This window comes from Sarcophilus harrisii, chromosome 1, assembly GCF_902635505.1.
Source record: "Sarcophilus harrisii chromosome 1, mSarHar1.11, whole genome shotgun sequence".
Taxonomy (NCBI): Eukaryota; Metazoa; Chordata; class Mammalia; order Dasyuromorphia; family Dasyuridae; genus Sarcophilus; species Sarcophilus harrisii.
In genome coordinates this window covers 314,271,837-314,285,112 of record NC_045426.1, presented here as the reverse complement: position 1 = coordinate 314,285,112, position 13,276 = coordinate 314,271,837, and the positions used below count along the sequence as shown (strand labels likewise).

Genomic DNA, 13,276 nt, shown 5'->3' with positions numbered 1-13,276 from the left:
CTGGGTTACAACAGAGAAGTAGAAATTTGAATGTCTTGTCCAGAGAAGGATAGGTCACATTAATGTATGATGGAAATTAATGTGTAATTAGTATCACATCCCCCAAGAGAAAACTGGAGCCAAATTGGGAAGGGCTTCAAAAGCCAAAAAAGAGGAGTTTGTATTTTATCCTACAGACATCTGGAAACCTCTGAAGTTTCTTGACCAAGGAAGTAGAATATCAAGAATTTCCCTGTGCAACACAGAGGTGTAATTAAGCCAAACTAACCTTGAACTTATCCAAATTTCACAACATATATATTCACTCTATATCCAAATTCCTCTACCTCTTTCCCAAAGGGGGAGGAACATTTTACCATCAGTATTTTGGAGTCAAATTTTCTTTTTATTGAGTAGAATAAAGATATACTGCTGATTTCATAATTTTGTGCCCTTAGGCTGGCCTTAGGCTGGTACAAGAATCTGATCAAATAGGTATCTCCATTCCCAGAAGAGGGAAAAGGATCTTTTTTTTTTCTTTTTTCCTTCCTTGATTCCTAGCTTCCTTCCTTCTTCCCTCCCTCCCTCTCTCCTTTTTTCTTGTTCCTCGTCTCCCTCCCTTCCTCCTTTTCTTCTCTCCCTCTCTTCCCTCCCTCCTTTTCTTCCCTCTCTTCTCTCCCCTTCCTTCTCTCCCCTCCCTCCCTTCTTTCCTTCCTTCCTTTCTTCCTTTTTCTTTCTTCTTTTCCTTTCTTTCTTCCTACCTTCTTTCTCTTCTTTCTTTCCTTCTTCCATTCTTCCTACTTTCTCTTATTCTTCTCCCCTTTCCTTCTTTTTCTTTTTCCTTTCTTCTTTTTCTTTCTTCATATCTTTTCCCTTTTTTCTTTCTTTTGTTCCTTTCTCTGTCTGTCTCTTTCCTTCTTTCTTTTTCTGTCTGATAGGGAAAAGATGTTTTCTACTCACTAAGAACTAAATAGACCATACTATGATCTTTCTTCCTCCCCCACTTAATAACATTTTTTTCTAATTACATATAAAGATAGTTTTCAACATTTACTTTTATAAGATTTTTTTCCTTTTTTCTTTCTCTCCTCCTCTCCCCCCTCCCCAAGACAGCAAACAATCCAATACTGATTATACATGTACAATCATATTAAATAAAATTCCACATTAGTCATGTTGTAAAAGAAGAATTAAAACAAAAGGGGAAAAACCATGAGAAAGAAAAAAAAGTGAAAATGGTATACTTGGATCTGCATTCAGACTCCATAGTTCTTTCTGGTTCTTTCTCAGGATATGGATAGCATTTTCCATATGATTGATCTTTTTTAAGAGTTCTAGAATCTCAAAAATAAAATAGCTAGGTTGAGCATGTATACCTCCAAGGATCTGACTATGTGTATCTTTTCTTTGCAGAAGCCTCATGCCCAGGACACTTGAAAGTCAGATTACAATGGAGAAAACACCCAGTTACTTTGTGACCAAGGAAGCCCCAAGGCGCATTTTCAATATGTCCCGAGATACCAAACTGATCGTGGTTGTCCGGAACCCCGTGACACGGGCTATCTCGGATTACACCCAAACGCTTTCCAAGAAGCCAGACATCCCAACCTTTGAGGGGCTTTCCTTTCGCAACAGGAGCCTAGGACTCGTGGATATGTCTTGGAACGCTATCCGCATCGGCATGTATGTGGTGCACCTGGAGAGCTGGCTTCAGTACTTCCCATTGGCCCAGATCCACTTTGTCAGTGGGGAGCGCCTCATCACAGACCCTGCCGGGGAGATGGGCAGAGTCCAGGACTTCCTAGGCATCAAAAGAGTCATCACAGACAAGCACTTCTATTTCAACAAGACCAAAGGCTTCCCTTGCTTGAAAAAGACAGAGAGCAGCATTCTACCGCGCTGTCTGGGAAAATCCAAAGGGAGAACTCATGTACAGATAGACCCTGAGGTGATAGACCAGCTCCGAGACTTTTATAGACCTTATAATATTAAATTTTATGAAACTGTTGGGCAGGACTTCAGGTGGGAATAACAGCTTGTGACGGGAGTGTGCTCTCCAGGCTTCATTGAGGACAGTTCTTGAGTACACATGCCCCACTCCCTGCCACTGCCATCCACATGCCCATGATTCCCATGTTACCTAATGCCTCATATCACCTCATTCTTCCTTCCCCTCACCCTCAACACATCCATAGGACAGCCAACACAAAACCTTTCTAGGGCTAAAAGAGCCAGGGGAAACCAACCTGGACTTTTCTGACCTGTCAGAAATCACAAATCAAGGCTTGTCTGTCCCTAGTCCAACCAGGTTCCTATTTACCTTTGGACTTTGTTTCTGCCACATGGCAGTCACCCACAGAGCCCTTTAAAACAGGATAGAGTATGACTTCCCTGCAATGGGGCAGCCCTGGACAACCTGCCTGTGAAGAAAATGAATTTTCCCAGAGATTACAAATATATTGCTATGTATACACCAGTCTATCCCTATTGCTGTCTACACAGAAATGGGCTCTGTAAACTCAGTTCCTAATTGTCATGTGCCTACCCTTTATGCCCATGGAGAGTTCACTGGCTCAGACCTCCCAATACAGTCTGGGGGAAGAGAAGAGTCCTTCCATCATACGCCCTCACACCCTCCAGACCCCTGAGAGCAACTTTCCCACCCTGTCCTCCACCACCAGAAGCTAGAGAAAGGAAGGACTCTCCTCATTCCCAGGAAGGCTGAGCCCTTGGTCTCTAAGAGAAAGCTGGGACCATGAAGATGTCGATGGATATGTCTGGGAAGCAATGTCTTTGAAAGCCACATTGGGATGATAGCTGGTCCTGTGAATAAAGCACAGATTTTTGTGGTTACGGGTACTTCACTGGCACTAGTATTCTTGTTCAGCATGTAATCCATGCTTGTTCATGTGAAATAAAGATGGCTCTCTCTTGTCCTTAACAATGTGCTTTTTTTCCTCTTCAGTACATGTCTTGGTGAACTTGGGCATGCCATCATCAGTAATAATCCAGAAAATGGGTAGGTAACTTTGCCCCAAGAGTCATGCCAGAAAGCAAGGGTGGGGCTGGCAAAGCTGATAATGAATGTAGTTCTTGGTTGACAAAAGTAGGATTGGAAAGATCGACACCAGAAGTATCACTGCAATCCATGGCCAGGCATAAGAAGGGTATGACCAAGCCACAGACCCACAGTCTTCCTTCCCCCTCTTTTCCTTTCACTACTTCCCTCATAAGAGACCTCTGTGCATCTGTCTGTTTTTCTCACCCTCTGTCTCCATATATATACATACGTGTGAATACAGAAATAATACACACATAATATAGATTGATACAGGTATATATCCAACCCTTGACTTTCCCTTCTTCTTTCCTGGCCAAGGAAAAAGCCCAAGGAATTTTAAGATCTGACTTGATGTAAGAGGGAGAAGGGAGGGGAAATCTTCAGACATTAGTCCCAGAACCTTTCTTGGTCTCACTGAACCAAAGAACTGTCAGGAAGTCAAAGAACCAACTGCCTTTCCCTAGATAATGTAACTTAATACAGTTTCACCCCTAAGGACACATTGATCTCTGTAGTCCATTTTAATAGAATTCAAGGAGGTGTCAGAGATGATGATGGAGAGTTTTGGATTGAGGAGCACCCCCCTCATTCCCTAATAGAACAGTAGACTGGAAGTTAGGGATTGAAAAGAAGGTAGAGAAAATTTGAAGATTAAGGAGTTTCTCTCCACTCTTGGGACTATTTTATCCCCATGGAAGAGAAGAGACACCCTAGGATGATTATACCTATTCTTTTTGGCCTCAGAGGTCAGAATTAGGACCAATGGGTAGAAGTTACACAGAGGAGGGTTTTGGTTCAACATAAGGAACAAATTCTAGACAAATAGAGTTGCTCAAGAATGGAGTAGTTACTATTTATACAACAATGACAATGATGACACAGGTAGCACAGGGAATAGAAAGGAAGATTTGAGTTCAAATCCCATCTCTTGCATTTACTAACTGTGTGACCCTGGGCAAGTCACTTAACCTGTCTGCCTCAATTTCTTCATCTGTAAAAAGGGAATAATAATAACATCTAATTATCAGTGTTGTTATAAGAATAAAATAAAGTAGTTATAAAACACTTTGAAAACTTTAAGACAACATATAAATGTTAGTTTATATTGATATTAATTCATATTTACAAAGTGCTTTCCTCATCCTATGAATTAAATAGTGCCTATCTTGTTATCCCCATTTTGCAGGTGAGAAAATTGAGGGTTCATAATTATGTTTGATTTGTTTAATGGGGTCATGAAAATCAAACCCGGTACTCCTATTCTAATTCCTATTTCTGTTACATCATAGAGGATAAATTATTTCATATATATATGTGTATATATATATATATATATATATATATATATATATATATATACTATAATGCTCAAGTAGAAACTGGTTGACCATGTGATGGCATGGTTGTATTGGAGATCCTCTTGCTCAGGTATGGGTTGAACCAGATAGCTTTGGAAATTCCTTCTAATATGAAATTTTACATTTCTGAATCAGTGGGAGTGCTATCAGCACATTACAAATGTGGTATTCTTAGGGGCAAGAGGGAATTATTTCCAGAAAATCCAGAATTACACACAATAAACAATGAAAAGAAATGGGGAAAATTAAGAAGACTGGGTCTGGTTTTATTAGAGAGAAGAATAGGTCAGTTTGAATTAAAGACATTTGCAAATGCAGTTTTGCTACTTGCAAATACATACAGTAACCTCTACTAATTACCATCCAAGGTCTCTGAGGTTGTAATTATTGAATTAATTGAGTACATGCAAATGAAAGATGCTAAGCACTTAAAAAAAAAAAAAACTTCTTTAAAAAGTTTAAACAACAGTTATTAAACTGTGGTCTACTAAAAGATATTATGGTAGGAGTATGGAATAAAAGGTAGAATTACTCAATTCTTTATCTACCAAGGCAGAGAGATAATCTGTCAAAGGAGAATAGAAAAAAAAAGGTTAATGATGAGCTGAAATCCAAGACATTTGGGAAGATTGGAAAAGAACAACTACTTATTTCAAATGCATTTAGGTTACAAGATCCAGAGGAAGTAAATCCCAGAATATGGAAAGACCTGGTAGATATAACCAGAAGTATTCTGATAAATGTTTAGCAACTGACTGGGGTGAGGTGAGGTGGAGAGGGTGGAGACATGGAGAAGTATTACAGGACATACTTTTTTTTTTTTTTTTTTTTTTTGCAGGCAGTTATGGTTAAGTGACTTGTTCAGGGTCACATACATAGGAAGTGTTAAATATTTGAGGTCAAATTTGAATTCAAGTCATTTTAACTCCAGAGCCCACTGTGCTTTCTAGCTGCCTCTACAAAACACATTTTTAAGATTAATCTGCATTATTAGTGTTTTGCTCTGACTTTTTTTAAGCCTAGACAATCAACTAAACAATAAATCAGTCCCTAATTTACAGTTTTTGCTGATTCTGAGATGTTAGTGCTCACATTGAACATTTAACAATTAGTTCTCATATGCCATTCCAAACTGGCTTCAACACACCCATAGATATAACTGCTAAACCAGTGTCCAGTGATCTTTGAAAAACCATATTGAATTTTAATCTCACTGCAGAATTGGAAGCATTATGCTTCAGTGGAAGTGTTAGGACTTCTCTTTCTGGAGTTTGGATTTGCCTCTAGATTCTGCCATTTGCCCTTTATTTCACTTTGAGGAAGTCATTGAATCTTTCTATGGCTCAGTTTCCTCATCTGCAAAATGAAAAGTTTACATTAAATAACCTCAAAGGTCTTTTTCAGTTCAAGTTTATTTTCCTAAGGGCAAATTCCTAATTTTTGAAAAAGAGAAAAAGGAAGGAGTCTACAAAACTTTAGCAATGATTTTGATTTTGATTTCTAACAAAAATCTAGAAAGTAGAAATGCCTATCTAACCTCATTTCCCTTTTTGGCAGGATAATTTTATAGATAGGGAAATGATGTACACACAGTATACCTAGATTTTGGTGCAGCATTTGATAAAATTGTTCTTATTTTCCTTTTGGACAAGATGAAAAGAGCTAGTCTAAAATATTGTATGATTAGGTACATAGGGAATTGTGAAAAGATTGAACCTACAATATAAAAAGATCGAAATCAATGACATTAATGAATTGATAGCAACTTTGAGAGAGTTCTCTTGGTGAAGTTTTAGCTCTTTAGCTCTGAGCGGTTTAAAATTTTTATCAATCATGGGAATAAGGTCATAGATGGCAAAACTATGAAAGAATAGCTAATATATTAAATGATAATGTCAGGGTTCAAAAAGATTTCAGTAGACTAGAATGACAGATTGACTCAAGATAAACTATAATAGAAATAAACATAAAATCCTTTACTCTGGTTAAAAAAATTCAGCTTCAGGAGGAGACTTGTCTAAACAACAGTTGATTTGAAAAGTGGTTTGGGTTTTTAATGGATTCAAGTATAACATGAGTCAACATTATGACTAGGCAGTCAAAAGATGCAAATAAAAATTTAGGTAATATTAAGAAGAGAAATATTCAAACCAGGAAGGTCAGATTTTTGTCTAAAGTGTTACATTCAGCTTTGGATTTCAAAATTTTATAAAAGACATTAATAAGTAGGGATGTATCCAAAGGAGAATAGCTAAGATAGTTTGGGGACTGAAGTCTTTGCCATATCTGGACATTATAATTGAAGGAACTTGGGGTGCTTAGCTTAAAGAAAAGGTCCTCCACATAGTGCCTAACCCAAAATAGGCACTTAACAAATTTTTGTTCAGTGGCTGTTGAAGTGCTTACCAATAAACACTTATTTAGTGCTTAGTATGTGCTCAGGCACTGTACTAATCATAATATCTAAGCTGAAATAGACCTTGGAGAACTTCTAGTTCATTCTGTTTGTTGGTCAGTTTGTTTTATTTGCAGATGAAGCAACTGAAGTCCAGGACTTAGGAGCAGGGATAATTGTTTTCAAGTATACAAAAAACTATCCCATGTTAGAAAGCTTTAGACTTGTTCTGATATAGAAGTAGAAGCCAAATGATGTGAGAGAAATAATCCATTTGCACCCCTACTCTATTCCAATCAGTATAAATTAAGCTGCAGATTCTAGGTTTACTTGATTAATTATAGGAAGTCAACTAAACATCTTCCTTTTTTTAAAAAAAATCTTTTTATTTTCAAAACATTCATAGATAGTTTTCAACATTCACCCTTGCAAAACCTTGTGTTCCAAATTTTTTTCTCCTCTCTTCCCCCACTCCTCCCCTACCAAATAATCCAATTTATGTTAAACATATTCCACTCTTGTTTTGCCTTGTCACTGTGACCAAGACCAGCATGGCAGAGATCACAACTTCATGGAAAGTTCCTCAAAATATTCTTGTATATCTAGACCAATCCCTTGTCCAATAGTACCAGATGACCATTTTATTACCACTTAAGTCACTACCTGTGATAGCTTGTACCATAATTGCCTAAATTAAGGAGAAGCCTGCCCATCTCGTATGGAGATATTCCTTTCTTCAGCCAACTTGTGACCCCTGACGTATTGTTTATTGTAGCTTATGCATCACATGTGAATCAGTGATTCTGTATTTTGTACAGCTGTTCCAAAATGATTGGACATCTAGCACTATAAAAACAAGGCCCAAGAAAGAGGTGACATCTCAGATTGTGAAGAAGATATTAGAAGGGACCATTGAACCTTTAATAAAGTGCCATTGACTCAGCTCTCTACTCAGTCTCTCTTATTGTAGTTGGGATAATTTTAATCCCCCCACTGGAAGGTGCAGAGAAGCAAAGAGTAATTAAATAGATGAAATTTCAGAGAGACTCGATGTAAGAAAAAACTTCCTAACCATTAAAGCTGCGCAAATGAGGAATGGGCTACCTTGGGAAGGAGTGAATGTTCCCATAGTGGAGGAGTTCAAGCAGCATCTGAGCAACCATTTTGTTACAGTGGGGAATTCTTGTGCAATTATAATATGAGCTAGATGGCCTCTGAAGTCCCTGCCAAACCTCAGACTCTGTGAAATGATTTATTTGCCTACTCCATGTAATCTGCTAGGTTTCATTTCCTGATAGGATTTTCCAAGCTTATGCAGAGCTCTATTCTGTCAGAACTATGCCCTTAGCTTATGCTCAGCCACACTTTCTGAGTAACTATATTGGTTTAGTTGCCCGGTGAACATCCCATCCACCTCAAACACAGACTTCCCAGTTTCCACTCCTTCCCAACCCTTTCTGACTTATAGCAATATAACCAGTTCCAGGAGTTCCCCTTTTGGCCTGTCATTTCCTTGAATGACTCTGACAGACAGCTCACTGCTTTCCTCCAAATAGAGAATTATTCTATTAGTTTCTTTGAAAAGCAGATGATTTGGAGAGCCTGAGTTGGCATATTATAGTGCTTAAGTCTTAAATTTAGCTCTGCATTTTTGGGGGTGGGGGGGGACTAAGCAAGAAGGGAAACTTATTTTCTGACAACAGAAATGATCCAACCTGACCTGCAAAAAAACCCAGAGCATTTCCTATAAAAAACCATCATTATTAAATTCAACAATGATGATTGTGGTAGTATTAAATGCATTTAGTCAACAAATTCAACACACATTTTAAAAATACCTAGAGTATATATATATATATATATATATATATATATATATATATATATGGAATTTTATATATAAATATATATACACAATAAATTATATATAAATGCCTACTAGGCACTGGGGACACAAAATAAAAATCAAATTTTTAATATGTAATATCATTTGATCAACACAACCTGTGAGGTTGATAAGGTAAAAATTATTCTCCCCATTTTACAGATGAGAAAAATTAATACTCAGAGAAGGGATAAGGTGTTTACCTGTGGTTATACAACTCCTAAATAGCAGAGCTGGCATTGGAACCCAGGTTTCCTGATTCCCAAACATGGCAACAAGCATATTTCATTTCATTTTTACCTGGTATGAAGAAAGAAATTATCCTTAGGTAAAACTATTTTGTAAATAAGTAAAAATAAATAAAAGCAAAAAAAAAATACCAACCCATCACATCACCAACATTTTCCCATTCATCTTCAGAAATATTATTCATTTGAAAACCATTCTGTTGTCTCCCCTCACAAGTACACCCATCCCTTCCCAATGTTATATCACTAAAAGGGTGGAGCAGAATTCTTCCAAAATCTCAATTTTGCAGTCCCTAAATCCCCACCCCTACACCAAGCGCCTATAAATACTAATCAAACAGGGATTATCAAGGAAGAAAAAAATTTTTATTACATTTCATTGAGTCTGTAAGGTGAGTATTTACATAGCTGAGTTTACTTTAGAACCTGGGGACAAGAGATATATTTTAAATAATTTGTCCACTTTCTTTCATGATAGTAAAAGTGTGGTATAGTAGAAAGCACTACTTGAATTGGGAAGTAGGAGATTGAGAATCTAATCTCAGTCCCTCCTCTTATTGGATCTGTGGTCCACAGACAAATTCATTCTTGCTCCGTCTTCATTTACTTCCTCTCTGTAAAATAAGAATGGGTTAGATCATCACTTAAGGTCCATCCTCATTTTGAATCTTTTGTGATTTTAAAGATTTGATCAGTCTATCAACTAAAAAGCATTTATTAAATGTGTGCTATGTAGTTCCGGGATACAAAGGGAAAAAAGTAAACAAAGAAACAATCCCTAACCTCCAAAAATTTACATTGTATCAGGGAGACAACTTGAAAAGAAATAGGTATTTTCAAAGTAAATGTAAGACAAATTTGGTGGGAGGGTGGGGAGGTATTATTTTGATCTTGATCGATATTTATCTTTGCCCACAGCTATGCCGAGAAAGGAGTTGAGGATGAAAGGTCCAGCCTCTGGTTTTTTAACATTTGACCCTGAATAAAGAGCTACCTTCCATCTTTTCCATCCTCCAAAGTAGGCAACAGGCTAAACTAGAGAGAAAGGGAGTGTCAGGTGAGGTAACTGAGGTACAGGGAAGTTGGGTACTCTTAGTTTTCCCACCAGTCTTTTATGCCCCATTTATTACTGGCAAATATAGAGCAAACGTTCCCTGAGAAGGTCTATTTTTTAAGTCGCCTCCTGACTGATAGATGGTCAATAGCTTTGGTCTGACAAAGTATGTGTCCTGATTGACACATGGCAACCCCTCCCAAATGGTATTGTTTTCAGCTGGGTGCCCTGCAGAGTGACTTCTTACTACACCTGCCTATAGACCAAAGGTTTTTTGGTGTTGTAGTAGATCTCTGGGACTGTTAAATCTGCTTTTCTAAGTTAAAAGAAAGGGGATTCTGGGTATACACTGAAAATGGTTCAATATTCCCTCAAAAAAACCTGTTATGATCACCATGCTCATCCCTGTTAATCAAATACAATATCACAGGTCCATGAGACACGTATTGCAATTATTTGTTGTGTAAGAGAAATAAACATGCATGTGGAACCCTATGCAAGTGCAGAGTTTGCAATCCAAACAGAAGCTTGCATATTTATGACAGTATAACAAAGGAAGAAATAGAAACTCTCCTAAATGAGAGTGTCAGGGGAAGAAGAAAGGAGTAGTAGTAGAGATGGGGGAAAAAAACTGAATCCCTCCCAAAGGGAGGAATAAGGTGATGATAAAAGCTGCATTCTTTTGCCTTGGAAAGTGCTAAACCCTGAAGATAGAATGCTTATCTACAAGGGTCCCAGCTGCACAAGCAGTTTCTCACTCATGCAAACTGATTGATTGGCACTTGTCTTGACCACCAAGAACACACAGAGAGTCCGGCTTGGGGCTCAGACAACAAATTATGTCAGCTTAGAGCAGAAGGTGAGGGGTGCTATGTCTCTGACACATTTAGGGTCTTTGCATACTCTGGGTCCAGTGTTTCTAGAAAATATGGCAACTCAAAAAGACAAGTCTAGGGGACCCCTTACTATTCCATTCTCTTCCTATATGCTATTTCTTTCTGGCTTTCTCCCCTTCATTAGCACTGAGGTCTTTACCCTGGCTTAGACCCTTTGTTGCATGGATTTGTGAGCCGTGTGACTTGAGCTGTAGTGTATGTGAACCCCTGGATTAGTGAGTTCTGTTAGAAGAGGGAAGTTGTATCTTTGAATATCTCTCTGCCATTTAAGGTATTTGTTCCAAACTAGACTGCTCTTTGTCTCCTGAAGATCTCTTCTACTTACATTCTACTGATGGGAGCTGTATATATATATATATATATATATATATATATATATTACGTAATTAATATATAGTAGATAATATAATATATATATATATAATATGTGTATGTGTGTATGTATGTATATACACAAAGATATATGAGAAGCAAGATTTGAGTTAAGGGAGACAAAAGGGAGACCCAAGGTATGCTAGACAAATTTGAGAATGAAGAGAACACTTTCAAGTATTCTTTCAAGGAAAGTACTTAAATAATGAAGAATGAAATGAATAGAAATGAGAGAACATTGTGTACAATAATAGCAATATTGTTTTAAGAACAGCTTTGAGCAAATAAGTCATTTTGACTATTATAAATGCACAAGTTAACTATAAAGGACATATGAAAGAAGATGCTGTCTGCATTCAGAGAAAGAACTGATAAATAGAAGTATGTATGGAATGATTTTACATATACATAAATATTTGTGTCTAATGTTAACCATCTCTAGAGGAGGAAGAGAGGGGAAAGAAGGAAAAAGAAATGTACATGATAAATTTCTTATACATTTAAAAGAAATAGCAAGTAGTGCATACTAAATTTGCAGTTTCCTGTACAATCATCTTTTTAAAATTAGTTATGTATGAAAATGTTTGTTTTATTCCACAAATTAAAAATAAAATAAATAAAACATAACCCCCCCCCAATGAAATATTTTAAGTGATTTCCATGAATTGTGTTAATGAACGATTGGTACTAGGGAGAAAGAGGGGGACCTTGTTAGATCCTAGAGAACAGGGATCATGTTTTTTTTTTTTTGTTGTTGTTGTTTTTTTGTCTTTGTCTTTTTTTCATTGCCTAGCACAGTTTCCTGTAAATATTATGTGCTAAATAAGGTTTTTTTAAATTGAATGACATGATGATTTGGTGTGTATATTGTAAACGATACACACTTTTGAATGTGTATTTGTTCCATGAGACGTGTGTAAGTACATATGAAAATTTATCTTGGAGATAGTTAAAACTTTAAAATCAGCTAGACTGGTCAGTTCTGAAGTTTAACAATTCTTTTCCTTTTTTTCCTTTCCTTCCTTCCCTTCTTCCCTCCTCTCTCCCTCCCTTTCTATTTTTCTCCCTCATACTCTTTGTATATAGAGCTGTAACTTGTATGCCAAAAGGAAAGGGACAACTCAGGAATTGGATCTGAGGTACAGAAATACATAGTACATTCCCCAAAGATAATGTGCTGCTATTTGCCAATCCTCCAAGGAACAAGGGGTGAGGGGACACAGAGGCATATTCCTTCCTGTTAATAATTGTCATTATCCCTGGCATGAGCTACTAAGCGAACAGTATATTCCACACAGCAATAATAATTTATAGTTGCAGTTAATGGCCTGTTTTATAGAACCCACAATTATAATTGAATGTCAAGTGCTGTGAATCTCAGCGGATGGAATCCTCCAACCATTCGCACCTGGTGTTTAATTTTTCAATTTAATTATTAGATTCCTCATCTCTTCCCGCCCCTGCCTTCTTTCAATGCAGCTCCCAGCTGCTCAGAGCTTCTACCCATCACTCTCAACTTCCATTGTCCCCTCCAGGTCTGGGACCCAAGTACTCAAAAACATTGATTCACAGAACACTTGACGAGGTCTGCAGAATGACTGTTCTTGACCTACTCCTGCTTAGCAAAGGCTGGTTTGTGGTCCAAAGTCTTCTCGCTGGTAAACCAGGAAAAGATCCTGTGGCCAAGATAGCAGAGAAGAAGTTCTTAGCTGAGGTCTCCCAACATTTCCCATCAAAAAAAACCTTAAAATAATGCTTCAAAGTGAAATCTGAAGTGTCAAAGTCAACAAAAGGTCAGAGTGAGACAGTCATCCAGCTTGAGTTAATTTAGAAGGTTGGAGAGACCTGTGACCCAGGGATGGAAGCTGATCCGGAACTCATGTGGATGCAGCAGCATTGGTGGGACTGGGAAGTAATGAAGAGACAGCAGCAGTTTCAGAAGCTCTCAAGCTAGCAAAAGTAAGGGGACCTGGCAACTGGTCAGAGAAATATCATAGCAGATTCCTGTGCTAGAACTGGATAAAGACC

General features: G+C 37.6%; 1 protein-coding gene across 1 annotated transcript in view; it reads left to right on the top strand.

The window, feature by feature from the left end:
* Positions 1-3,934, top strand: part of HS3ST2 (heparan sulfate-glucosamine 3-sulfotransferase 2) — a 139,277-nt gene extending 135,343 nt beyond the window's left edge. The window contains exon 2 of the mRNA XM_031945333.1: positions 1,393-3,934. Within this exon, the coding sequence (XP_031801193.1) occupies positions 1,393-2,011 (619 nt within the window). The 3' untranslated portion in view covers positions 2,012-3,934. The remainder of the gene's footprint in view (positions 1-1,392) is intronic.
* Positions 3,935-13,276: the final 9,342 nt, after the last annotated feature.